The 27,372-nt window shown below is 50.1% G+C and overlaps 1 protein-coding gene across 1 annotated transcript in view; it reads right to left on the minus strand.

Moving 5' to 3' along the window:
* TDRD6 (tudor domain containing 6) overlaps positions 1 to 27,372 on the minus strand; it is a 277,890-nt gene that overhangs the window by 75,291 nt on the left and 175,227 nt on the right. The window contains exon 7 of the mRNA XM_075341613.1: positions 706 to 780. Coding sequence (XP_075197728.1) covers positions 706 to 780 — 75 coding nt within the window. The remainder of the gene's footprint in view (positions 1 to 705; positions 781 to 27,372) is intronic.

Consider the following 27,372-nt stretch of genomic DNA (forward strand, 5'->3'; position numbering starts at 1 on the left):
TGCCTCAGATATATTGCATGTGAAGCCCCTATATAATTATTTTTTCTTTCTCATAGTTGCCACGCAGTTACAAATCACAGAAAAAATACTCCTAAAGTATTTTTTCTGTGATTTATATTTTCGGGTTACTCCCTTTTGATCGTTTTTTCTGTGAATTGGTTGCCACGCAGTTACTATCTCACACCCGATCGCTGAATTCACATATGTGTGACTCCTTTTCATTACGTGATAGTTTTGAGCTCTTTTTCTTCTATTTACATTTTGATCACGACTATAATATTGTGATCCAATCATTGTATTACTTTCCTTGGTGCAAGTGGAAGAACTAATTGTCGTCATGTGAACAAATGTTTTTGTTCATTATTTAAATGTTTTTAATATGTGTCACTGTTGTCCTTATGTGTATAATAAAGGATTTTTGTTTCTAATATGGTGATCCCAAATGAATTTGTGCCATCCTTTCTTCTTATTAGTCACATGTTTCTTGGCATGTTTTTTGGTTGATCCCACCTTATTTAAGTGGTGCCCTCCGCTAGCTTCTGCACGCCTCACATCAAAAGCAAGGGACACGACTGATTATGAAAATACACCTCATCGGTCGTGAAGGGGTTATCCATGAAGTATATGATTTGCATTGACTTGCTGGGAATAATTCAAAGAAGAACAGTGAAATAATATGGAGCAGACAGACGGTATCAGACTCACCGTCCCTTTCTGAAGTCACATCTTCAGCGGGCAGCTCACACACATCCTCTGCCGAGATCCCAGGTAATGGTTGCTCTGCGGGACAGATAATCATTTGCATGTAATCACTCAATTATAATCTGCAATTATTCAGTAAAACCCTAAAAGCCAAAGTGTTCATTATTTCAGCTTCCTGCAAAGATAAAGGCCCAGTCACACTAAACAACTTACCAGCGATCCCAACAACTATACAACCTGATAGGGATCGCTGGTAAGTTGCTAGGAGGTCGCTGGTGAGAGGTCACACTGCGACGCTCCAGCGATCCCACCAGCAACCTGACCTGGCAGGGATCGCTGGAGCATCGCTACACGGGTTGCTGGTGAGCTGTCACACAGGCAGATCTCACCAGCAACCAGTGACCAGCCCCCAGCCAGCAGCGACGCGTGGAAGCATGCTGCGCTTGGTAACTAAGGTAAATATCAGGTAACCAACCCGATATTTACCTTGGTTACCAGCGCACACCACTTAGCGCTGGCTCCCTGCACACCTAGCCAGAGTACACATCGGGTTAAGTACCCGATGTGTACTCTGCTACGTGTGCAGAGAGCAGGAGCCGGCACTGACAGCTGAGAGCAGTGGACGCTTGTAACGAAGGTAAATATCGGGTAACCAAGGTAAGGGCTTCTTGGTTACCCAATGTTTACCGTGGTTACCAGCGTCCGCAGAAGCCGGCTCCCTGCTCACTGCACATTCAGTTGTTGCTCTCTCGCTGTCACACACAGCGATCTGTGCTTCACAGCGGGAGAGCAACAACTAAACAATGGCCCAGGACATTCAGCAACAACCAACGACCTCACAGCAGGGGCCAGGTTGTTGCTGGATGTCACACACAGCAACATCACTAGCAACATCGCTGCTACGTCACAAAAGTTGTTCCTTAGCAGCGATGTTGCTTAAGGTCCAGTCACACTAAGCAACTTACCAGCGATCCCAACAACGATAGGGATCGCTGGTAAGTTGCTAGGAGGTTGCTGGTGAGATGTCACACTGCAACGCTCCAGCGATCCCACCAGCAACCTGACCTGGCAGGGATCGCTGGAGCGTGGCTACACAAGTTGCTGGTGAGCTCACCAGCAACCAGTGACCAGCCCCCAGCGCCGCGTGGAAGATGCTGCGCTTGGTAACTAAGGTAAATATCGGGTAACCAACCCGATATTTACCTTGGTTACCACTCCACGGAGCTACACGTGCAGAGAGCAGGGAGCAGCGCACACTGAGCGCTGGCTCCCTGCTCTCCTAGTTACAGCACACATCAGGTTAATTACAGGATGTGTGCTGTAGCTACATGTGCACAGTCAGAGTAGGGAGCAGCGCACACTGCTTAGCGCTGGCTCCCTGCTCTCCTAGTTACAGCACACATGGGGTTAATTTCCCGATGTGTGCTGCAGCTACATGTGCACAGAGCAGGGAGCAGCGCACACTGCTTAGCGCTGGCTCCCTGCTCTCCTAGTTACAGCACACATCGGGTTAATTAACCCCATGTGTGCTGCAGCTACATGTGCACAGAGCAGGGAGCAGCGCACAATGCTTAGCGCTGGCTCCCTGCTCTCCTAGTTGCAGCACACATGGGGTTAATTTCCCGATGTGTGCTGCAGCTAAATGTGCACACAGCAGGAGCCGGCACTGACAGTGAGAGCGGAGGACGCTGGTATCAAAGGTAAATATCGGGTAACCAAGGACAGGGCTTCTTGGTTACCCGATGTTTACATTGGTTACCAGCCTCCGCAGAAGCCGACTCCTGCTGCCTGCACATTTAGTTGTTGCTGTCTCGCTGTCACACACAGCGATCTGTGCTTCACAGCGGGAGAGCAACAACTAAAAAATGGCCCAGGACATTCAGCAACAACCAACGACCTCACAGCAGGGGCCAGGTTGTTGCTGGATGTCACACACAGCAACATCGCTAGCAACGTCACAAAAGTTGTTCGTTAGCAGCGATGTTGCTAGCGATGTTGCTTAGTGTGACGGGGCCTTTAGATGCAAACACATTGATGTTTTTGTTTTTTTTTAACAAACAACATACTCCAATAATCATGTTCCTGAAGAAAATCATCAGAATGTTTTTGGTGACTTCACCACCCGAGAAAAAATGCAACAAGAGACGTTTACAAAGTCAAATCTACCCCAATATGATACCAATATAAAGTACAGCTTGCCGAAAGCCCAAGCACAACTTTATAGGTGGGTCTCAGATAATATATTGGATGTATAATATTGGCAAACACAAATAAAAGTTGTTAATCTTAAAAATATTATATTCATTTACAAACATGTCTATACACATAAACAGTCCAGTGTATCTGTGTTTGTGTGTATATATATATATATATATATATATATATATATACATACATACACACACACACATACAGTATATACACACGTACAGTATATACACACACACACAGTATATTCACACACATACAGTATATACACACACGCATACAGTATACACACACACACGCATACAGTATACACACACACAGTATACACACACGCACACAGTATACACACACACACACAGTATACACACACGCATACAGTATATACACGCACGCATACAGTATACACACACACACGCATACAGTATACACACACACATACAGTATACACATACACACACACGCATACAGTATACACACACGCATACAGTATACACACACACATACAGTATACACACACATACAGTATACACACACACGCATACATTTTATACACGCACACATACAGTATACACACACACATACAGTATACACACACACAGTATACACACACACGCATACAGTATACACACACACACGCATACAGTATACACACACATACGCATACAGTATACACACACATACAGTATACATACACATACAGTATACACACACATACAGTATATACACACATACAGTATATACACACACACACACACACGCATACAGTATACACACACACATACAGTATACACACACAGTATACACACACAGTATACACACACACATACAGTATACACACACATACAGTATACACACACACATACAGTATACACACACACACACACGCATACAGTATACACACACACACATACAGTATACACACACACACACAGTATACACACACACACACAGTATACACACACATACAGTATACACACACATACAGTATACACACACACGCATACAGTATACACACACACATACAGTATACACACACACACATACAGTATACACACACACACACAGTATACACACACACACGCATACAGTATACACACACACATACAGCATACACACACATACAGTATACACACACATACAGTATACACACACACACACGCATACAGTATACACACACACATACAGTATACACACACACATACAGTATACACACACACACATACAAAAAAAGGAGGGGAGCCAGCACTGCTTATGAATGGCATGCAACAATGAAGAAATAAAAAGTGTAATATTCACAAATTCATTCCTACTGTAACAATTCAATGAGATTTTTTGCAAATGATTGATCAATGATTTGAGCCCCCCTGCCCCGTCACGGCAAATCTCTATAGGGGGGGTCCCTAACTCTATATTATAAATTATTATGTACCATAAAGTCTCATATAATGAGCAGGACCATATGAAAACACCACTTACCCGAGACATGTCTGAACCGCTCCCATGCTGCAAGGACTGACAACCGCGAATAAAGGCAGCCCAGGTGCCAGTGTGTGTGGCAGAACCACACACACCAGCACAATGTCAGGACTGGCCCCCACAGTGCCAGACCAGCAAACATGGATGAGGGCGGAACAAGGTTCAGGCAGCTGGTGTTTAAATAATGATGCCTTGGAGCAGGAGGTGGTGGCTGTGTGTGAACAAGCACCAAACTGAATTTTGATGGCGACAGAAAGAATTTCCAAACCACACTGGGCGTGCACGGCATGGTGGTGGTCGACCACCTGACCAGTAAACGAAAAGAAGGGAATTTTGTTACTTACCGTAAATTCCTTTTCTTCTAGCTCCTATTGGGAGACCCAGACGATTGGGTGTATAGCTACTGCCTCCGGAGGCCACACAAAGCATTACACTAAAAAGTGTAAGGCCCCTCCCCTTCTGGCTATACACCCCCAGTGGGATCACTGGCTCACCAGTTTTAGTGCAAAAGCAAGAAGGAGGAAAGCCAATAACTGGTTTAAACAAATTCACTCCGAAGTAACATCGGAGAACTGAAAACCATTCAACATGAACAACATGTGTACCCGAAAACAACCAAAAATCCCGAAGGACAACAGGGCGGGTGCTGGGTCTCCCAATAGGAGCTAGAAGAAAAGGAATTTACGGTAAGTAACAAAATTCCCTTCTTCTTCGGCGCTCCATTGGGAGACCCAGACGATTGGGACGTCCACAAGCTGTCCCTGGGTGGGTAAAGAAATACCTCATGTTAGAGCTGCAAGACAGCCTTCCCCTACGGGGAGGCAACTGCCGCCTGCAGGACTCTTCTACCTAGGCTGGCGTCCGCCGAAGCATAGGTATGCACCTGATAATGTTTGGTGAAAGTGTGCAGACTCGACCAGGTAGCTGCCTGGCACACCTGTTGAGCCGTAGCCCGGTGCCGTAATGCCCAGGACGCACCCACGGCTCTGGTAGAATGGGCCTTCAGCCCTGATGGAACCGGAAGCCCAGTAGAACGGTAGGCTTCAAGGATTGGTTCCTTGATCCATTGAGCCAGGGTGGATGTTGCAGCCTGCGATCCCTTGCGCTGACCAGTGACAAGGACAAAGAGTGCATCCGAGCGGCGCAGGAGCGCCGTGCGGGAATGTAGATTCTGGGTGCTCTACACCAGATCCAACAATGCAAAGCCATTACATATCGATGAAATGGATAAAAGGAAGGTAAGGAGATATCCTGATTGTGATAAAAAGGGAATACCACCTTAGGGAGAAACTCTGGGATCGGACGCAGCACTACCTTATCTTGGTGAACACCAGGAAGGGAGCTCTGGATGACCGCGCTGCTAGTTCGGACACTCTCCGAAGAGACGTGACCGCTACCAAAAATGCCACTTTCTGTGAAAGTCGAGAAAGTGAAAACAACCCTCAGAGGCTCGAAGGGCGGCTCCTAGAGAGCAATTAATACCCTGTGCAGATCCCATGGGTCTGACGGCCTCTTGTACGGAGGGACAATGTGATAACCCCCCTGCAGGAACGTGCGTACCTGAGGAAGTCGTACTAGGCGCTTCTGAAAGAATACCGACAGCGCTGCGACTTGTCCTTTAAGGGAGCCGAGCGACAAACCTTTTCCCAATCCAGATGCAGGAAGGGGGGAAAAAGGAGACAATGCAAATGGCCAGGGAGACACTCCCGAAGCAGAGCACCAAGATAAGAATAACTTCCACGTCTTGTGGGAGATTTTGGCAGACGTCGGCTTCCTAGCCCGTCTCATGGTGGCAATGACGTCTTGAGATAATCCTGAAGACGCTAGGATCTCGGACTCGATGGCCACACAGTCCGGATCAGGGCCGTAGAATTCAGTGGAAAGAACGGCCCTTGGGACAGTAAGTCTGGCCGGTCTGAGAGTGCCCACGGTTGGCCGACCGTGAGATGCCACAGATCCGGGACCACGACCTCCTCGGTCAGTCTGGGACGACGAGGATGGCGCGGCGGCAAGCGGAGCTGAGCTTGCGTAGCACTCTGGGCAACAGTGCCAGAGTAGGAAACACATAGGGTAGCTGGAACTGCGACCAATCCTGAACTAGGGCGCCTGCCGCCAGAGCTCTTTGCTCGTGAGACCGCGCCATGAAAATCGGGACCTTGTTGTTGTGCCGAGACGCCATTAGGTCGACGTCCGGCATCCTCCAGCGGCTACAGATTTCCTGACACCATACTGGGTGCAGAGGCCATTCCCCTGCGTCCATGCCCAGGCGACTGAGGAAGTCTGCTTCCCAATTTTCTACGCCCGGGATGTGAACTGCGGATATGGTGGATGCTCTGTCCCCCACCCACATCAGAATCCGCCGGATTGCCTGGTAGGCTTGGCGATGCGTGTTCCGCCTTGGTGAGCGATGTCTGCCACCGCTGTGGAATTGTCCGACTGAATTCGGATCTGTTTCCCTTCCAGCCACTGCTGGAAGGCTTGCAGGGCAAGATGCACTGCCCAGATTTCCAGAACATTGATCTGAAGGATGGACTCCTCTGGAGAGAGTCCTTGACCGTCTGAGAAGGGAAACGGTCCTTTCTAGGGACGTCGACTCCCCAACCCATTGGCAAAGCATGTCCCATTGAAGTGGACGCAGATGAAACTGCGCGAAAGTGACTGCCTCTGCATGAGGCGTCTTAAGGGGTGTGACTGGCCTTGAAGGAGAGACTGCACCCCCGTCTGTAGTGAACGCTGCTTGTCCAGCGGAAGCTTCACTATCGCTGAGGGAGTGTGAAACTCCATGCCCAGATATGTCAGCGATTGGGTCGGTGCCCGATGTAACCTTGAAAAGTTGATGATCCACCCGAAACTCTGGAGAGTCTCCAGCGCCACGTTCAGGCTGTGTCGGCATGCCTCTTGAGAGGGTGCCTTGACAAGTGGATCGTCCAGTAAGGATCACAGAGTGACCCTGAGAGTGCAGGACTGCTCCCACTGCTGCCCTGAACTTGGTGAAAACCCGTAGGGCTGTCGCCAGACCGAAGGGCAGTGGTGCGCACTGAAGATGCTCGTCTTCAATAACGAAACGTAGCAAACGCTGGTGCTCTGGAGCAATCGGCACGAGGAGAAAAGCATCCTGATGTCTATTGATGCTAGGAAATCTCCTTGAGACATTGAGGCAATGACGGAGCGGAGGGTTACATCCGGAACCGCCTGGCCTTCACGTGCTTGGTGAGCAGTTTTAGGTCCAGAACGGAACGGAAAAAGCCACCCTTTTTTGGCACCCCAATAAGATTTGAGGAAAAAACCGTGTCTTGTTCCTGAAGAGGAACAGGGATTACCACTCCTTCTGCCTGCAGAAGAGCATCGGCTCGGTGGGGGGGGGGGGGGGGGGAAGTTCTGAAGAATCGAGCCGGAGGACGAGAACAGAGCTCTATCCTGTACACGTGAGACACAATGTCTCTCACCCACCGGTCTGTGACCTGTGGCAGCTAAATGTACCCAGAAGCGGGAGATTCTGCCACCAACCGCGGATGCGGGGAGAGAGAGCTGAATGGTAGCGGTTCCTCCTGCTGCCTTCCTTGGGCGTGAATGAGCCCGGCCGGAATCTGAGCCCCTCTGAGCCTTTTGAGCCCTTTTAGACGAGGACAATTGGGACTTGCCCGAGCCTGGGAAGGACCAACCTCGACTGTCCCCCCCAGGACAGCATTACTAGGGTAAGTCGCAATGCAGACATTGCGGGGTTAAGGACACCACCTGCGGCACAGATGTACATGTGCTCAAGACCAGCTGCGCAAGACCAGCTGAAATAGGTTAGGGTGCCCATACGGCTGCGAAAGCCGGAGCAACCGACACGCTGATAGCCTCACAGACAGATTTCAACCAGAGGTCTATCTGTCTGTCAATGGCATCTTTAAGTGAATTCCCATCTCCACTGCAACTATAGATCTAGCCGCAAGCCTGGAGATTGGGGGATCCACCTTTGGACCCTGGGTCCAGGGCTGTACCACATCAGGGTAAAGGGATAACGTGCATCCTTAATACGTTTGGAGAAAACGTTTATCTGGTAAGCGTGGTGTTTCTGAACTGCGTCTCTGAAGTCAGCGTGGTCAGAAAAAGTACTCCATCTACGCATGAGTACTGAAAAAGGATTTCTCCTGCTGTGAAGCTGACTCCTCCACTGGGGGAGCTGAGGGAGAAATATGCAACATTCCATTGATGGACGCTATAAGATCATTCACTATGGCGTCACCATCCGGTGTATCCGGATTGAGAGCGGTGTCAGGACCAAAGTCCTGATCAGCTACGTCTGCCTCATCATACAGAGAGTCGTCCTGCTGGGACCTTGACCAGTGATGTAGCCGAGTGTCGTAGCCAGCGAGCTAGCTTAGGCTGTCTGGGACTCCCGTCCGTGTCAGAGCCTTCACCCTGGAATGCCTGGGACCCCCCGGAGCACTGAGTACGTTCCAAATGAGGGTGGCCAGGGAGCATTAATCAAGATTGCCCATGGCCTGTCTGGACTGCAAAGTCTCCATCCCATGACAATCTCCGTCCCTGTCCCTGGACAGGGTTCACAGGTGGTTCCTTTGGCCACCTCTAGTAGAGACCCCGGCTGACCAAGTGCTACAGGGGAGCATTGCACACAATGGGGGTCAGTGGAACCTGCCGGTGGAACAGCATCACATGCAGGAAAAGCAGCATAGAAAGCCTGTGTTGCTTTTTTGCTGCTGTAGTCTAGTCATCTATGCAATGTACAACATACAAGCATAAACACTTCAGCACATGCAATACAAGCAGCATAGAAAGCCTGTGCCTTGGCACCCTTGCTTTTTTGCTGCTGTTGTCCAGCCATCTAGGAGAATATAGCCCAGAGTAGCGACCGTACAGTGCAATGTATAGCATACAAGCAGATATACAAATGAACACTTCAGCACATGCAGTACAAGCAGCCTATAAAGCCTGTGCCTTGGCACCCATGCTTTTTTGCTGCTGTTGTCCAGCCCTCTAGGAGAATATAGCCAAGAGTAGCGACCGTACAGTGCAATGTATAGCATACAAGCATAAGTACAAATGAACACTTCAGCCATGCAATACAAGCAGCCTAGAAAACCTGTGCCTTAGCACCCTTGCGTTTTTGCTGCTGTTATCTCGCCATCTAGAAGGGCATATAGCCAAAGATAGCGACCTACAGTGCAGTGTATAGCATACAAGCAGAAAATACAAATGGACACTTCGGTATTTAGTGGGATCAGCACTTCAGGTGCTGCTTACCGCCCGCCTATAACGCGGGTGTGTGGTCGCCAGAGCCCTGTGTTGGTTGCCCAGAGCATGTCTCCGTTCCCCAGCTCGGACTGCGTGCAGGAATGGCTGCCGGCGTCCTTCTCCAGCTCGTGTGACGAGGGGCGGGCCGTGGGCGTGCCCCAGACAAGAGCGGGAAACTGGCGTCCCACTGTGTCCAGTGAAGGGGGCTGGAGAATGCAAAGCAGACTCCAGCCCTCGGCGCTGACTGTCTGTACAGCGTCCCGCCTCTCCCCTGACTGGCAGGGCTGGAGGCGGGAACGAAACGAAAACTAGGCCGCAAAGCCGGGGACTCGAGTAATAAGCGCGGCCGTCCATGTGCACGGCCCGCGCGGAAGTCCCCGGCGCACCACAAGTCCCAGCCGCGCCCCAGTGTAAAAAACACCCAGCAACGGCCGGCGCGGCAGTTCCCAATACATAAAGTCACTCAGCAAAGCTGTAGTGACTAATAGCACGAGCGCTCTGCGCTGTTGCCCCCGGCGCACTAACACTCCCAGCAATGCTGGTGTGTGTGTGCGCGCTTGCCCGGGGACACAGAGTACCTTAATGTAGCAGGGCCTGTCCCTGACGATACTCGGCTCCATATCCAGCAGGTTCTCTGGGTCTGTGGATGGAGCCCGGTCTCAGTGCCTGGAGACCTGTAAGATCCCACTTCACCCAGAGCCCTGAGGGGGGATGGGAAAGGAAAACAGCATGTGGGCTCCAGCCTCCGTACCCGCAATGGGTACCTCAACCTTACAAACCGCAAGTGGGGTGAGAAGGGAGCATGCTGGGGACCCCATATGGGCTCACTTTTCTTCCATCCGACATAGTCAGCAGCTGCTGCTGACTAAACAGTGGAGCTATGCGTGGATGTCTGACCTCCTTCGCACAAAGCAGAAAACTGGTGAGCCAGTGATCCCACTGGGGGTGTATAGCCAGAAGGGGAGGGGCCTTACACTTTTTAGTGTAATGCTTTGTGTGGCCTCCGGAGGCAGTAGCTATACACCCAATCGTCTGGGTCTCCCAATGGAGCGCCGAAGAAAAGGAGTGTGTTTACACACACACATACAGTATACACACACACACACACGCATACAGTATACACACACACACACACACCACTATTTCACTGCTTTAAAGAAGTTGTCCAGTTACCAAAACTGATTTTTTTTTTTCTGATAAATCTTGCTAATATGTGCCCCTCAACACATCTATTATGTTTTTTCAGCAAAATTACCTTTCATTGTGCACTAGCAGCACATGCTCATTGCTGGCTCCAGCTCTGACGGGGTTAATCTCTCCTCTGACTTCCTGTGTTCAGTTCCTACAAGTCCCAGAATTCTTTGTGGCTCTAGGGCGGTGTCTGGCTTATCTAACACACCCATTGTGTCTAATACACCCACTCTGCTCCCACCCAAACCCTCCTCCCTGCCTCTTCCCAGTGGATGCACTGAGATCATCAATCACACAGAGAAAGCAGCAGCTCTACTCTACACAGCCAGGGGAAGAAAGTGTGTGTGCGTATATACAGTGTGTGCGTATATACAGTGTGTGTGTGTGTATATACAGTGTGTGTGAGAGTGTGTATATATAGTGTGTGTGTATATACAGTGTGTGTGTGAGTGTGTATGTGTGTGTGTATATACAATGTGTGTGAGTGTGTATGTGTGTGTGTATGTCATACTCACCTGTCTGCAGGGTCCCGGTGCCATGCCTGCTTCCAGCCCCTGTCTCGGTCCCGCCGCTTCGGCTGTGTGCAGTCTCCCCGGGGCACGCACGAAGCTTGCAGGACCTGGAGGTGGATCACCTGATGCAGTCACCTGACACATCAGCTGATCGTAGTCTCGCCGACTTTTTCGCGCCCGGCCGGCTATCAGCTGATCCTGCCGTCAGGAGACTTCACCAGCTGATAGCCGGCAGCTCCTGCAGTGATGGGCCAGGATCAGACTCCGCTGCAGGAGCTGCCGGTAATCATCACAGACGTGAGTATTTTTTTTTTTTTTTTTTTGCACTGATGCATCTGCTGATTGTATAATCGGCTTTTAAACAATCAGCTGATGTGTGATGGGATTCACGTAGTTTAACCTGACACATCATCTGATCGCTTTGCCTTCCAGCAAACCGATCAGATGATATTGGATCCGGATTGGACGGCGCGGGACCCTAACCCAGGATTACTGCGGAGGGGGGTTTATTTCAATAAAGATGGAGTCACTAATTGTGTTGTGTTTTATTTCTAATAAAAATATTTTTCTGTGTTTTGTGGTTTGTTTTTTTTTATCATTACTAGAAATTCATGGTGGCCATGTCTAATATTGGCGTGACACCATGAATTTCGGGCTTAGGGCTAGCTGATAATATACAGCTAGCCCTAACTCCATTATTACCCGGCTAGCCACCCGGCATCAGGGCAGCTGGAAGAGTTGGATACAGCGCCAGAAGATGGCGCTTCTATGAAAGCGCCATTTTCTGGGGTGGCTGCGGACTGCAATTCGCAGTGGGGGTGCCCAGAAAGCTTGGGCACCCTGCACTGTGGATTCCAATCCCCAGCTGCCTAGTTGTACCCGGCTGGACACCAAAATTAGGCGAAGCTCACGTCATTTTTTTTTTAAATTATTTCATGAAATTCATGAAGTAATTAAAAAAAAAAAAAGGGCTTCTCTATATTTTTGGTTCCCAGCCGGGTACAACTAGGCAGCTGGGGGTTGGGGGCAGCCCGTACCTGCCTGCTGTACCTGGCTAGCATACAAAAATATGGCGAAGCCCACGTCATTTTTTTTTTCTTTTTGGGTAAAAAACTGCATACAGTCCTGGATGGAGGATGCTGAGCCTTGTAGTTCTGCAGCTGCTGTCTGCTCTCCTGCATACAATGAACATTTTGAATAAGGAAATGACATCAGACCTTTTTTATTTTTTTCATCATCAATCTTTAATGGCATTGTGCACTGATTAAAAACGCAGTGAGCAAAAACGCAGCAAAAAAGGCACCAAATCGCGGCAAAAACGTGACATGCAGCACCGCAGGTGACAGAGCAGAGCACGTTGGTGACATATTCTGCTCTGACACATAGTGTGCTGCATGTCACTGTATCCACTCTGGGACTTGTTGTGCAGGTGACCGGATGATACATGTCACTAACTGCCCCACTCTGTGATTTCTGCTGCATAGTACCAACTGTATACACTCTCACCTGCACAACAAGTCCCATAGTGGAGACAGTTAGTGACATGTATCATCCGGTCACCTGCACAACAAGTCCCATAATGGAGACAGTTAGTGACATGTAGCATCCGGTCACCTGCACAACAAGTCCCAGAGTGGAGACAGTGACATGCAGCACACTATGTGTCAGAGCAGAGCATGTCACTGTCTCCACTCCGCTGACCTCACAGCCCGTACACGCTGCGATGGATGCAGGGGGACACAGAACAAGTAATCGGCCAACACTGGAGTCATCTGATTACTTGGGATGAATTGAGCAGTAAAATGCTCTGGTGCTCGATGGGCGAAGCCCATGCCTTTTTTTTTTTAAAAAAATTCATTAAAAAAAAAAAAAAAAAAATCACATTGTTTGTGGGCTCCCGCTGCATTTTCTGTTGCTAAGGGTAACCAAAGCAGCTACTGGCTGCTAGCCCCCGCTGCTTGGTGTTACTTTCACTGGCAATAGAAATGCAGGGAAGCATTTTTTTTTTTATAAAGGTTTTTCCCTGAAAACTTTTTTAAGAAAATGACGTGGGCTTCGCCATATTTTTGTATGCTAGCCAGGTACAGCAGGCAGCTACGGGCTGCCCCCAACCCCCAGCTGCCTAGTTGTACCCGGCTGGGAACCAAAAATATAGAGAAGCCCTTTTTTTTTTTTTATTTCATGAATTTCATGAAATAATTAAAAAAAAAAATGACATGGGCTTCGCCGAATTTTTGAGTCCAGCCAGGTACAACTAGGCAGCTGGGGATTGGAATCCGCAGTGAAGGGTGCCCAAACTTTCTGGGCCCCCCGCTGCGAATTGCAGTCCACAGCCGCCCCAGAAAATGGCGCTTTTATAGAAGCGCCATCTTCTGGCGCTGTATCCAACTCTTCCAGTGGCCCTGGTGGCAGGTGGCACGCTGGGTAATAAGGGGTTAATACCAGCTATGTTTTACCCGCTGGTATAAAGCCCGAGATTCTAAATGTCAGGCCAAGGTTGACCTGGCCATTAAGAATCTCCAATAAAGGGTTTTAAAAAAAAAAAAAGACCACACAGAGAAAAATACTTTATTAGAAATAAATACACAGACACAGTAGGGACTCCATGTTTATTACTCCCTCTCACCCCTCCACGATGGAGAGATTTCTGTACTGACCATGCCAGGAGAGAGCGAGGGAAAAGAGAGCGAGCGAGGAGGGGGAGGAAAAGAGAGCGAGCGGGGGAGAAAGAGAGCGAGCGGGGGGGAGAAGAGAGCGAGCGGGGGGGAGAAGAGAGCGAGCGGGGGGGAGAAGAGAGCGAGGGGGGGAGAAGAGAGCGAGCGGGGGGGGAGAAGAGAGCGAGCTGGGGGGAGAAGAGAGCGAGCGGGGGGGAGAAGAGAGCAAGCGGGGGGGAGAAGAGAGCGAGCGGGGGGGGAGAAGAGAGCGAGCGGGGGGGGAGAAGAGAGCGAGCGGGGGGAGAAGAGAGCGAGCGGGGGGAGAAGAGAGCGAGCGGGGGGAGAAGAGAGCGAGGGGGGGAGAAGAGAGCGAGGGGGGGAGGAAAAGAGAGCGAGGGGGGGAGGAAAAGAGAGCGAGGGGGGGAGGAAAAGAGAGCGCAGGGGGGAGGAAAAGAGAGCGCAGGGGGGAGGAAAAGAGAGCGCAGGGGGGAGGAAAAGAGAGCGCAGGGGGGAGGAAAAGAGCGCAGGGGGGAGGAAAAGAGCGCAGGGGGGAGGAAAAGAGAGCGCAGGGGGGAGGAAAAGAGCGCAGGGGGGAGGAAAAGAGAGCGCGGGGGGAGGAAAAGAGAGCGCAGGGGGGAGGAAAAGAGAGCGCAGGGGGAGGAAAAGAGAGCGCAGGGGGGAGGAAAAGAGAGCGCAGGGGGGAGGAAAAGAGAGCGCAGGGGGGAAGAGAGCGAGGGAAAAGAGAGGGGAGAGGAGAGAGGGATAAGAGGGGGGCAGGGAAGAGGGGAGGGGGAGAAGAGTGGGGGGGAGAGAAGAGAGTGGGGAAAGAAGAGGGGGGGGGCAGAGGTGCTCTGTCACCAACTGTCTCCACTCTGTGACTTGTGGTGCAGGTGACAGAGTGCAGACAGTTGGTCCCATGCAGCAGGACAGATGGCAGAGCACAGCGGTGACATGCCAGTGTCTTGCTGCTGGGAGGAGCACACGATCACACTGCCCGACACCGGCCGCTCTCCTGACATCGCAGCAGAGCGGGCGGGTGGACAGTGTGAGCACATACTTACGTGCAGGGGGGTATTCAGCTAAAGACCCCCCCCCCCCTGTACTGCACACTGCGCCCCGTGCCTCAGCCTCTCTGCAGGACGCTTCCGGCTCCACACTGACTTCCTCCGGATCCTCCCCTCGATGCTGAGCTGTGATGTGCGGTAGTCACCGCCCACAGCCCTGTCACTCAATCTGAGTGGCGCCGGCATCCTGTGACGTACCCGTCTTGTTTGAGAGCCCGGAAATGCCGGGACGTCAGAGGATGCCGGCGGCCACAGCTCCAGGGGGTCATGTGACCGGCACTGAGCGTGCAGGATAGCGCCGCTCAGTGCCAGAACTGGAAACAGAAGCCAATGGAGAAAACGCCTAGAAAGGTAAGTAGAGCTCATACAGAAAATAAAAAAAAGGGTGAACCACCCCTTTAAGGAACTAAACTTTTTTTCAAATTAGCTTTATGGCAATATTATCTCAGGCCCATCTATGAAGTTTTGCTTGGACTTTGGGTGAGCTGAAGTCAATATTGGCATCCTTTTGGGGTAGATGAAGGGAATTTTGTTACTTACCGTAAATTCCTTTTCTTCTAGCTCTTATTGGGAGACCCAGACGATTGGGGTATAGCTACTGCCCTCCGGAGGCCACACAAAGCACTACACTAAAAAGTGCAAGGCCCCTCCCCCTCTGGCTATACCCCCCCGTGGTATCACGGGTTCTCCAGTTTTAGTGCCAAAGCAAGAAGGAGGAAGCCAATAACTGGTTTAAACAAATTAACTCCGAATAACGTCGGAGAACTGAAAAACCGTTCAACATGAACAACATGTGTACCCGCAAACAACCAAGAAATCCCGAAGGACAACAGGGCGGGTGCTGGGTCTCCCAATAAGAGCTAGAAGAAAAGGAATTTACGGTAAGTAACAAAATTCCCTTCTTCTTCAGCGCTCTATTGGGAGACCCAGACGATTGGGACGTCCAAAAGCTGTCCCTGGGTGGGTAAAGAGATACCTCATGTTAGAGCTGCAAAACAGCCCTCCCCTACGGGGATGTCACTGCCGCCTGCAGGACTCTTCTACCTAAGCTGGCATCCGCCGAAGCATAGGTATGCACCTGATAATGTTTGGTGAAAGTGTGCAGACTCGACCAGGTAGCTGCCTGGCACACCTGTTGAGCCGAAGCCTGGTGTCGTAGCGCCCAGGATGCACTCACGGCTCTGGTTGAATGGGCTTTCAGCCCTGAAAGAACCGGAAGCCCTGCAAAACGGTAGGCTTCCAGAATTGGTTCTTTGATCCATCGAGCCAGGGTGGCTTTAGAAGCCTGCAACCTCTTGCGCGTACCAGCGACAAGAGCATCGGAACGGCGTACGGGCGCCGTGCGTGAAATGTAGATTCTGAGTGCTCTCCCCAGATCTAGCAAACGTAAATCATTCTCATACCGGTGAACCGGATGAGTGCAAAAGGACGGTAAGGAGATATCCTGATTAAGATGAAACGAGGATACTACCTTAGGGAGAAACTCCGGAATGATGCGCAGCACTACCTTGTCCTGGTGAAACACCAGGAAGGGAGCCTTGGATGACAGAGCTGCCAGCTCAGACACTCGCCGAAGCGATGTGATCGCAACGAGAAACGCCACCTTCTGTGACAGGCGAGAAAAGGAAACTTCCTTCAGAGGCTCGAAAGGCGGCTTCTGGAGAGCAACTAGAACCCTGTTCAGATCCCATGGATCCAACGGCCGCTTGTACGGGGGTACGATATGACAAACCCCCTGCGGGAACGTGCGCACCTTAGAAAGACGTGCTAGACGCTTCTGAAAAAAACACGGATAGTGCTGAGACTTGCCCTTTGAGGGAGTCTAGCGACAAGCCCTTTTCTAACTCCTATTGTAGGAAGGAAAGAAAGATAGGCAATGCAAATGGCCAGGGAGACACTCCCTGAGTAGAGCACCAGATTAAGAAAACCTTCCACGTTCTGTGGTAGATCTTAGCAGACGTGGGCTTCCTAGCCTGTCTCATGGTGGCAACGACCCCTTGGGATAATCCTGAAGACGCTAGTATCCAGGACACACAAGCCACACAGTCAGGTTCAGGGCCGCAGAATTCCGATGGAGAAAACGGCCCTTGAGACAGTAAGTCTGGTCGGTCTGGTAGTGACCCCGGTCGGCCGACCGTGAGATGCCACAGATCCGGGTACCACGATCTCCTCGGCCAGTCTGGTGCGACGAGTATGACGCGGCTGCAATCAGATCTGATTTTTGCGCAGTACTCTGGGCAAGAGTGCCAGAGGTGGAAACACATATGTGAGCCGGAACTGCGACCAATCTTGCACTAAGGCGTCTGCCGCCAGAGCTCTGTGATCGCGCGATCGTGCCATAAATGCCGGGACCTTGTTGGTGTGCCGAGACGCCATTAGGTCGACGTCCGGCCCCCCCCCAGCGGCAACAGATTTCCTGAAACACGTCCGGGTGAAGGGACCATTCCCCCGCGTCCATGCCCTGGCGACTGAGGAAGCCTGCTTCCCAGTTTTCTACGCCCGGGATGTGAACTGCGGATATGGTGGATGCTGTGTCCTCCACCCACATGAGGATTCGCCGGACTTCCTGGAAGGCTGCTGACTGTGTGTCCCTCCTTGGTGGTTGATGTATGCCACCGCTGTGGAGATGTCCGACTGGATTCGGATCTGCTCCCTTCTAGCCACTTTTGGAAAGCTAATAGGGTAAGATACCCTGCCTCGATTTCCAGCACATCGAACTGAAGGGTGGACTCCTGCTGAGTCCACGTCCCCTGAGCCATGTGGCGGAGACAAACTGCTCCCCACCCTGACAGACTCGTATCTGTCGTGACCACTGCCCAGGATGGGGGCTATGGCAATGAGGTGGGAATAAGCCACTATTGCAGAGAGTCCTCGGCCGTCAGGGAAAGGGAGACTTCCCGTCCAGGGAGGTTGACTGCCCATCCCATTGGCGGAGAATGTCCCATTGCCGTTGGCGCAGATGAAACTGCGCAAAGAGAACTGCCTCGATGGCTGCCACCATCTTCCTTAGGAAGTGCATGAGGCGCCTTAAGGGGTGCGACTGGCCTTGAAGGAGAGACTGCACCTCTGTCCGCAGTGAACGCTGCTGGTTCAGCGGAAGCTTCACTATGGCTGATAGAGTATGAAACTCCATGCCGAGATACGTTAGTGATTGAGTCGGAGACAGATTTGACCTTGCCAAATTGATGATCCACCCGAAAGTCTGGAGAGTCTCCAGCGTAACCTTCAGGCTACGTTGGCATGCCTCGAGGGAGGTTGCTTTGACGAGTAGATCGTCCAAGTACGGAATCACCGGGTGTCCGTGAGAGTGCAAGACTGCTACCACTGCTGCCATGACCTTGGTGCCCACCCGTGGGGCTGTCGCCAGACTGAATGGCAGAGCTACGAACAGAAGATGTTCGTCTCCTATCACAAAACGTAGAAAACGTTGGTGCTCCGTAGCAATTGGCACGTGGAGATAGGCATCTTTGATGTCTGTTGAGGCAAGGAAGTCTCCTCGAGACATTGAGGCAATGACGGATCGGAGGGATCCCATCCGGAACCGCCTGGCGTTCGCATGCTCGTTGAGCAGTTTCAGAACCAGAACAGGACGGAAGGAACCGTCCATTTTTGGAGCCACAAAGAGATTGGAGTACAAACCCTCGCCCTCGTTCCTGAGGGGGGACAGGGATCACCACTCCTTCTGCTCTTAGAGCGTCCACCGCCTGCAGCAGGGCATCTGCTCGGTGGAGAGGTGGGGCCGTTCTGAAGAATGGAGTCGGAGGACGAGAACAGAACACTGTCCTGTGCACGTGAGCACAATGTCCGTCACCCACCGGTCTGTGACCTGTGGCAGCTAAATGTCGCCAAAGGCGGGGGAGTCTGCCATCAGCCGCGGATGCGGAGAGAGAGAGAGAGAGCTGAGAGTCCTGAGGAGACCGCCTTGGTAGCGGTTCCTCCGACCGCCTTCCTTGGGCGAGATTGAGCCCGGCCGGAATCTGAGGCCGTCTGAGGTTTTGTAGCCCTTTTGCACGAGGACAATTGGGACCTGCCGGAGCTTGGGAAGGACCGAAACCTCGACTGTACTTTTAGGACAGCATTAACAGGGTAAGTCGCAGTGCCGACATTGCGGGGTTACGGACGCCTCTGCGGTACAGATGTCCCTGCTCAAGGTCAGCTGCGCAAGAACAGCAGAAAAGGTTAGGTTGCCAATACGGCTGTGGATGCCGGAGCAACCGACACGCCGATAGCCTCCTAGACAGATTTCAACCAGAGTCCATCTGTCTGTGAATGGCATCTTGAAGTGAAGCCCCATCTCCAGTGCAACTATGGCTCTATATGCAAGCCTGGAGATTGGAGAATCCACCTTTGGACCCTGGGTCCAGCGCTGACCACGTCAGGGGAAAAAAGGGATAACGTGTATCCTAAAAACGTTTGGAGAAGACGCTTATCTGGTAAGCGTGGTGTTCCTGGACTGCTTCTCTGAAGTCAGCGTGGCCAGAAAAATACTCAATATCTGCGTGAGACACTGAAAAGGAACTTCTCCTGTTCGTCTCCTATCTCCACTGGGGGAGCTGAGGGAGAAAGATCCAACCTTCCATTGGTGGACGGTATAGGATCATTCCGTATGGCGTTACCACCCGGTGTATCCGGATTGAGAGCGATGTCAGTATCAAAGCCCTGAAGAGCTGCCTTTTGTTCAAGTAGATTGCCCATGGGTGCAAGTCTCTATATTATGACTACTCCGTCCCTGTCCATGGACAGGGTTGACAGGAGGTTTCTTTGGCCACAACTAGTAGAGCCCCGGCAGACGACGTGCTAGAGACCCCGGCAGACGACGTGCTACAGGGGAGCATGCACACAATGGGACGGTGTCATGAACAGCATCCCATGTAGTAAAAACAGCACTGAAAACTGTGTTGCTTTTTTTTTTTTTTTTTTTTTTTTTGCCGCTGCCGACTAGCTATCTAGAAGTATATAGCCAAGATTGGTGACCGTACATTGCAATGTATAGCATACAGGCATAAAGTACAAATGACCACTGCAGCACAAGCAATACAAGCAGCATAGAAGCCTGTGCCCTGGCACCCCTGCTCTTCTGCTGCTGTATACTAGTCATCTAGGGGAATATAGCCCAGAAGAGTGACCCTACAGTGCAATGTATAGCATACAAGCACAAGTACAAATGAACACTGCAGCACATGCAATCCAAGCAGCATAGAAGCCTGTGCCCTGGCACCTCTGCTCTTCTGCTGCTGTAGACTGGTCATCTAGGGGAATATAGCCCAGAAGAGTGACCATACAGTGCAATGTATAGCATACAAGCACAAGTACAAATGCACACTGCAGCCCATGCAATACAAGCAGCATAGAAAAAAACCTGTGCCCCAGCACCCTTGGTTTTCTGCTGCTGTAGTCTAGCCATTCCAGAAGAATATAGCTAAGACTAGCGACTGTACAGTGCAATGTATAGCATATCAGCATAAACACAAATGAACACCTCAGTCGTGCAAAACAAGCAGCCTAGAAAGCCTGTGCTCTAGCACACCTGCTTTCCTGCTGCTGATGTGTCGCTCCCCAAGCGGGCATATAGCGACCTATGTAGTTAAAAACAACACATGTATACACTGCAGTTATATCGTGGTCAGCACTATGTGTGCCTCTTACCGCCCGCCTATAAGCGGGTGTATGATCGCCACTGTCCTGCCTTGGTGCCCCGAGCTCTGCAGTAATGGCTGCCGGCTTCTTCCCCAGCTCGTGTGAGTAGGGGCGGGCCGTGGGCGTGCCCCCAACCGACAGAGTGCAGTGAGAGGGCTGGAGCATGTAAAAAGGCTCCAGCCCTCGGCGCTGCTGATTGCTCAGCGCCTGTCCCCTTCCCTGAGTGACAGGGAGGGGGCGGGAACGAAGCGGCACTAGGCCGCAGAAGCCGGGGACTGGAGTTATAAGCGCCGCCGCCGCAAAAGCGCGGTCGGCGCCCAGTCCCCGGCGAACTACAAGTCCCAGCCGCGCCGCCGCTCCCGGAGCGTCCGGCGCGGTAGTTCCCAAAACACAAAGTCACTCAGCAAAGCTGCAGTGACTGTAACCCTTTACTGTCCCCGGCGCACTAGCACACCCAGCAAGTCTGGAGTGTGCTGTGCCTGTGTGTACGGGGACACAGAGTACCTGTAATGGTGCAGGGCCATGTCCCTGAACGGTACTCCAGCTCCACATCCAGCAGGTTCAAATGGGTCTGTGGATGGAGCCCGGCGTCAGAGCTTTGAGGCCGGCAGGATCCCACTTCCTCAGAGCCCCTCAGGGGGATGTGGAAGGAAAGCAGCATGTGGGCTCCAGCCTCCGTACCAGCAATAGGTACCTCAACCTTACAACACCATCCAGGGGTGAGAAGGGAGCATGCTGGGGACACTATATGTGTCCTCTTTTCTTCCATCCGAAATAGTCAGCAGCTACTGCTGACTAAAATCTGTGGAGCTATGCGTGGATGTCTGACCTCCTTCGCACACAAAGCTAAAACTGGAGAACCCGTGATACCACGGGGGGGTATAGCCAGAGGGGGAGGGGCCTTGCACTTTTTAGTGTAGTGCTTTGTGTGGCCTCCGGAGGGCAGTAGCTATACCCCAATCGTCTGGGTCTCCCAATAGAGCGCTGAAGAAAGGACTTTTTTATCATCTCTTATTGTATATTTTTTCAGGAAGGTTCATGGGGCAAAAATGGCAATTCTGAAATTTTCTTTTTCATGGCGTGTGCAAAATGTAGAGAATAATGTTTTATTTTGAGGGTCCCCTTCCCAAATTATTCATTACACATAGAACAGGTAGTCAAATAAGATAGCCAGGGTAAAGTTCTTTTGGGTAATATGTACAACAGCATGTAATAGTGAATATAAGATGATGTATGTATCATGCTGAAACTGAAATCCCTTGTGTGACATAATAATAGTTATGACTGATGAATTTGTAGATATCTGAATCGCTGAGATGTTGAATTACATGAATATATGTTCGCTTCCAGTGAAACTCATATGTATAGCACTTATATACCAGTCAGTGGTAAATGCGCAACTACTAGGGGTATTACGGTACTGTGTGTTATCCAAGGCAGGAGCGATTAGTACAAGTGATGGCATTGGTAGAGCTGTCTTTTGTAAACATCTAAGCATGGCTCATTATGCACATCATGTGATGCCCCAGATGACTTTGCTCATAGGAAATGCTGGCCTCCTTCTTCCTCCATGCTGTATCTGCTATACTGGTCTCTTTAAGGCTACATGCGCACACTGCATTTTTTGCTGCGTGTTTGCTGCGTTTTTTGGCTGCAGTTTTGTTGTCAGGACTTTCTGACATTTGACTTCCCAGCAAAGTCTATGAGAAGTCAGATTTGCTGTGCGCACATTGCAGTTTATTTGTCAGCATTTTATTTGTCAAAAGTTTGTGACAAAAGAAATGCACCAAGGTTCATTCTTCCTGCGTTTTTGTCAATATTTGTCACAAAAACGCATGTTGTGAAAAACGCACCGAAAACGCACCTACGATTACAAGCATTTTTGTGACATTTCCAGGCTCTCTCTGACCAGGTGCAGTTTTGGCTGCAGTTTGTTAACACAAAAAAAGAGAATTTTGTTTACTTACCGTAAATTCTTTTTCTTATCGTTCCTATGGGAGACCCAGACCATGGGTGTATAGCTTCTGCCTCCGGAGGACACACAAAGTACTACACTTAAAAGTGTAGCTCCTCGGGGGGGCGGGGCGATGTAGCCGACCAGAGAGGACGCATGGGAAGAGAGCTCCTATAATCCTGATCTTATCCTGGTTATTTACACCCGGTTACCTGATCCATTTACTCACTGACCTGCTGCTGTGACAGGACACACCATCTGGAGGCTGCAGATCCCCACTGGAGCTATTCCCTGACTCCTGCACGGCGTTGCTGGATCTCCTGAGGCTGGAGAGTGTGGAGCAGCAGCCATCTTCCCTACACCCTGCATTTCCACAGTGAGCAGCAGAGCATGACTCCGGAGAGCAGTGAGGAGTGACAGATTTATGGCCAGAGGTGAAGACCCAGGAGTGATGAGCACAGGGAAGTTAATTCTCCCTTAGCTGTGTAACTGGCAGTCAGTGTGCAGCACATTAGGGGGCCGGCTGCAGTGTGGAAGACTTTAACCCATAGAGTGCTGGAGGGTCTGGAGTGTGTGCCTTGAAAAACGGGCCCTGCAGATTTTTCCTGACACATGAAAACAAATAAGTGACACATATTGAAGTCCCCATGCTGCGCAGGCCTGCATCATCCTGATAAATACACCCTGAGTGCTGTGCTGCCCTGGGACTCCCTTCATTCTTATTATCCACCATATAAGTGGCTGTTTTCCGGCTCTCTGGATGTGGTGAGGAAGTGGAGACAGACATATTACTAAATATACATTATAAAGGCACAGATTCAGACGCACGGGGGCACGATAAGAGAGGGGTGCAGAATCAGCAAATCCCCAGTGTATCAATATGAGTCCCCCTAAACAAAGTGGAGCTATTGACAAACTTAAGGAGTTTGCAAGGGGTGGTCAGGCAGATGCCCCTAAAGCCAAGAGAAATGCCACCCCAAAAGGTCAGGCACTATTGGATGACGGGTCAGAGGATAAAGATGATTTAACCCTGAGGCAGGTGTATGAACAGCTTCTACAAGCAATTTCTACAAGCAACAGCTCCCTCACAGGGAAAATTGAGCAGGTACATTCAGAGGTGGGCCTCCTGCGTCAGGACATGCAATCCTTGAGGGCCCGAACAGCAGAAGTCGAGACGCGAGTGTCTGAACTTGAGGATCAAACTGTAACACTCAAAACAAAAATGACCACAATGGCCGGATCGGCAAATGCATGGCGCCAGAAAGCAGACGATCTGGACAACCGCATGCGTCGAAACAATATACGAATCATAGTACTGCCAGAGCGCTCGGAAGGTCAGCATCCGGAACAATTCCTGGAGGAGTGGCTGAAATGTAATCTCGGAGATGAGTTCTCCTCGACATTTGCGGTGGAGAGGGCGCACAGAGTTCCAACGAGGCCTCCTATTCCAGGCGCGCCACCACGTCCCTTTTTAGCAAAGATGCTCAACTACAGAGATAGAGACACAGCACTCCGCCTGGCCCGACAGAAGAGCCCACTCAAGTTCAATAATGCTGTGCTCTCGATCTTTCCGGACTTTTCGGTGGACCTCCAGAAACAGAGGGCCCACTTCATGGAGGTGAAGAAGAAATTAAGGGAGCGGAACATCATCTACTCTATGCTGTACCCTGCCTGGCTCCGCATAGTGCATGAAGGGTCGCCTCTGTTTTTTACTACACCTGCTGAGGCTGAGGACTGGCTACAGGTACACCCGAAACCTAAGGGGCAGAAGTCATGAGATTACTTTCCTAGGTGACATTTTCTGTGCCCCCTGGCGACCCTCTTCTTCCATGGTTGCTTGAAGCCCCCTTTGGAGACAGATGGGACTTCCCCGTGCCTCGAGTGATGGAGGAATTGGCCAGGAATTGGTTCTTGTGAAATGGGAGCCCTATCTTGTGCACCCTTATACCACCTATACCAGGACACTGTATTCAGTGGTGGTATCCCCATTGATGTTTGAAATGTTTTACAGGACTTATCGGAAAGGTCCTGAAGTTCGATATTGGTTCTATATGTTTACAGCTGCAATTGCATTAACTTTATTTCTTTGCAGGGACAGACTTATTACTGTTGGAGGGTTAACCACACTTAATTGCAGGGCAGAAAGCGTCTTATACCTGGGATCCTGGTTCTATAAAAAGATCTATGTGATCTGGGGTCAGAGCTAATATTTATGACCTGGAATGTCAGAGGCCTTAAATCGCCCAAAAAACGTATTAAGGTATTCTCCCAAATTAAGCAAGTCAAGGCCCAACTGGTGGTACTGGTAGAGACTCACCTCACACGGGACACAGCCAGACTAGTAAACAAACCGTGGGTACAATGGTCGGCACATGCGTTCCACACCAGCTACTCCAGGGGTGTCTCTCTATTGGTCCATAGACATATCCGTTGGGAAGTGAAGGTGGTGAGGCATGACCCGGAGGGGCGATTTGTGTTTGTATATGTGTCTATAAACTCTAGAGATTATGTTCTGTTATGTATTTACAACCCCCCGCCAGCTCGCATCTCCATTCTTAAACAAGCAATGAGCTTTGCCCTCAATTATCTAGATGCGTATGTGTTATGTAGGAGGGATTTTAATCTTGTGATGAATGAGGAGCAGGACAGGTTTCGGATGGATGGAGGGGGACAACATTCGGCCACACACTTGACTGATTTGCAGCAATGTGAGGTGGGTGGATTGACCTTTGGCGACTCTGGCATCCTAACACCCGAGAATATACATGTAATTCTTCTACTAGACGCACGCTGTCCCGACTAGATTATATTTTTGGGTCGAGCAATATCGCAACCTGGGTGGATGACGTGGTAAACGGGGTCAGGGGCATATCAGATCACAGCCCAGTGATTCTTACTTTGAAGACTAACCAAGGTGTTGGTAAACCCTTTTGGAGGTTAAACCCCTTTTGGCTGAAACTAATAGATCAAAGTGATAGAACTCTGTCCCAAATAGAGGATTTCCTGGAAGCACACCCTAAACCCTGGAATATTAACTTGGTGTGGGACACTCTTAAAGCCTACCTTAGAGGGTGTTTGTCTTCAACCATAACATATCTTAAAAGAGTGACTAAAACTGAGGATGATATAGTAGAGGGGAGACTTAGGGACTTAGAGGCAATATATATATCGGCCCCAACCGATGTAAATAGAGCGGCCTGGATGCAATCATATAGGTTATATATGCAGCACTCTGAGACCAAGTCCAAACGCAAATTGTTCTTTACCCGACAATCATATTTTGAGCTTGGAAATCAATCCAGTAAATTATTGGCATATATGGTTAGGCAACACAACACTTGAAATACAATATTGGGTATACGGAGGATGGATGGCTCAATAGTTACATCCCCTGAGGATATTTTAGAGTGCTTTTGTGAATACTATAAAACCCTATACATGTCTAGAAATCCTCATGGAGTTCAAAGTTGCGTGACATATTTGTCGGATTTGGAGTTTCCTACTTTGAGTGAATCACAACGGGAGTCTCTGGAGGCAGACATCACACTGGATGAAGTGATTACTGCCATCTCGGATATGGCTAGGGGGAAATCTCCGGGTCCAGATGGCCTTCCCATAGAATTCTATAGTAAATATTGTGACGTATTGGCCCCGATTCTTTTAGAGGTTTTCTCACATTTTTCAGCCGGCGACTCTCTACCTGCCTCCTTATACGAAGCACATATAGTCGTGCTGAGGAAGGAGGGTAAAGACCCACTAGACTGCGATTCATACCGTCCTATATCCCTAGTTAACGTGGAATACAAGATCTTTACCAAAATACTGGCGTCCAGGCTTAATTCAGTCATATTGAGTATAGTTCACCCAGATCAAACCGGATTTATGCCTGGGAAAAACACCTCTATAAATATAAGACGGGTCCAGTCCATAGTGCAATATAGCACACTGGTCCAGGAGAACGAGTGGGCCTTGGCCTCGCTGGACGCGGCCAAGGCATTTGACTCGGTAGAATGGCCATTTTTATTTGCCTGCCTCCAGAGACTCGCTTTTGGGCCTAAATTCAGTAACTGGATTCATATGTTGTATAGGTCCCCGACAGCCAGGATACTAGTCAATGGTGCTATGTCTACACCCTTCTCATTGAACCGGGGAACAAGACAGGGATGCCCTCTGTCTCCAGCATTGTTTGCACTAGTTATTGAAGCTTTGGCAATTAGAATCCGCTCTCATCCACAGATCACTGGAATCACTATAGACGACCGCACAGATCAAATAGGATTGTATGCGGATGACATGGTTGTCTTCTTAGATCGAGTGCAAGAGACTCTACCGGTGGTTATAGATACTATAGATACATTTGGGGAGTTTTCGGGACTACGCATCAACTGGGATAAGTCGGCTTTGATGCCATTAATGCATGGGTCTGGAATTTCAATGGAGGGTAGGTCACCTTTGCAAGTGGTAACTAGCTTTAAATACCTGGGAATACACATAAAGAAAGACCATACACTAGACCTGCAGACGAGTATAACACCACTTCTGGAGCACGTTAAACTTAAATATAACTTGTGGAGCAAGCTACCCCTGTCAGTGGTTGGCAGAATAAATTTAAACAAAATATTACTTCCAAAGCTTAGTTATACACTACAACATAGTGCAGTATCAGTACCCAAATCCTTCTTCTCAATGTTGAACTCGCTTACTACCTCTTTCATATGGGGGAAATCCAGACC

The sequence above is a fragment of the Anomaloglossus baeobatrachus genome, chromosome 3 (assembly GCF_048569485.1).
Source record: "Anomaloglossus baeobatrachus isolate aAnoBae1 chromosome 3, aAnoBae1.hap1, whole genome shotgun sequence".
NCBI classification, from domain to species: Eukaryota; Metazoa; Chordata; class Amphibia; order Anura; family Aromobatidae; genus Anomaloglossus; species Anomaloglossus baeobatrachus.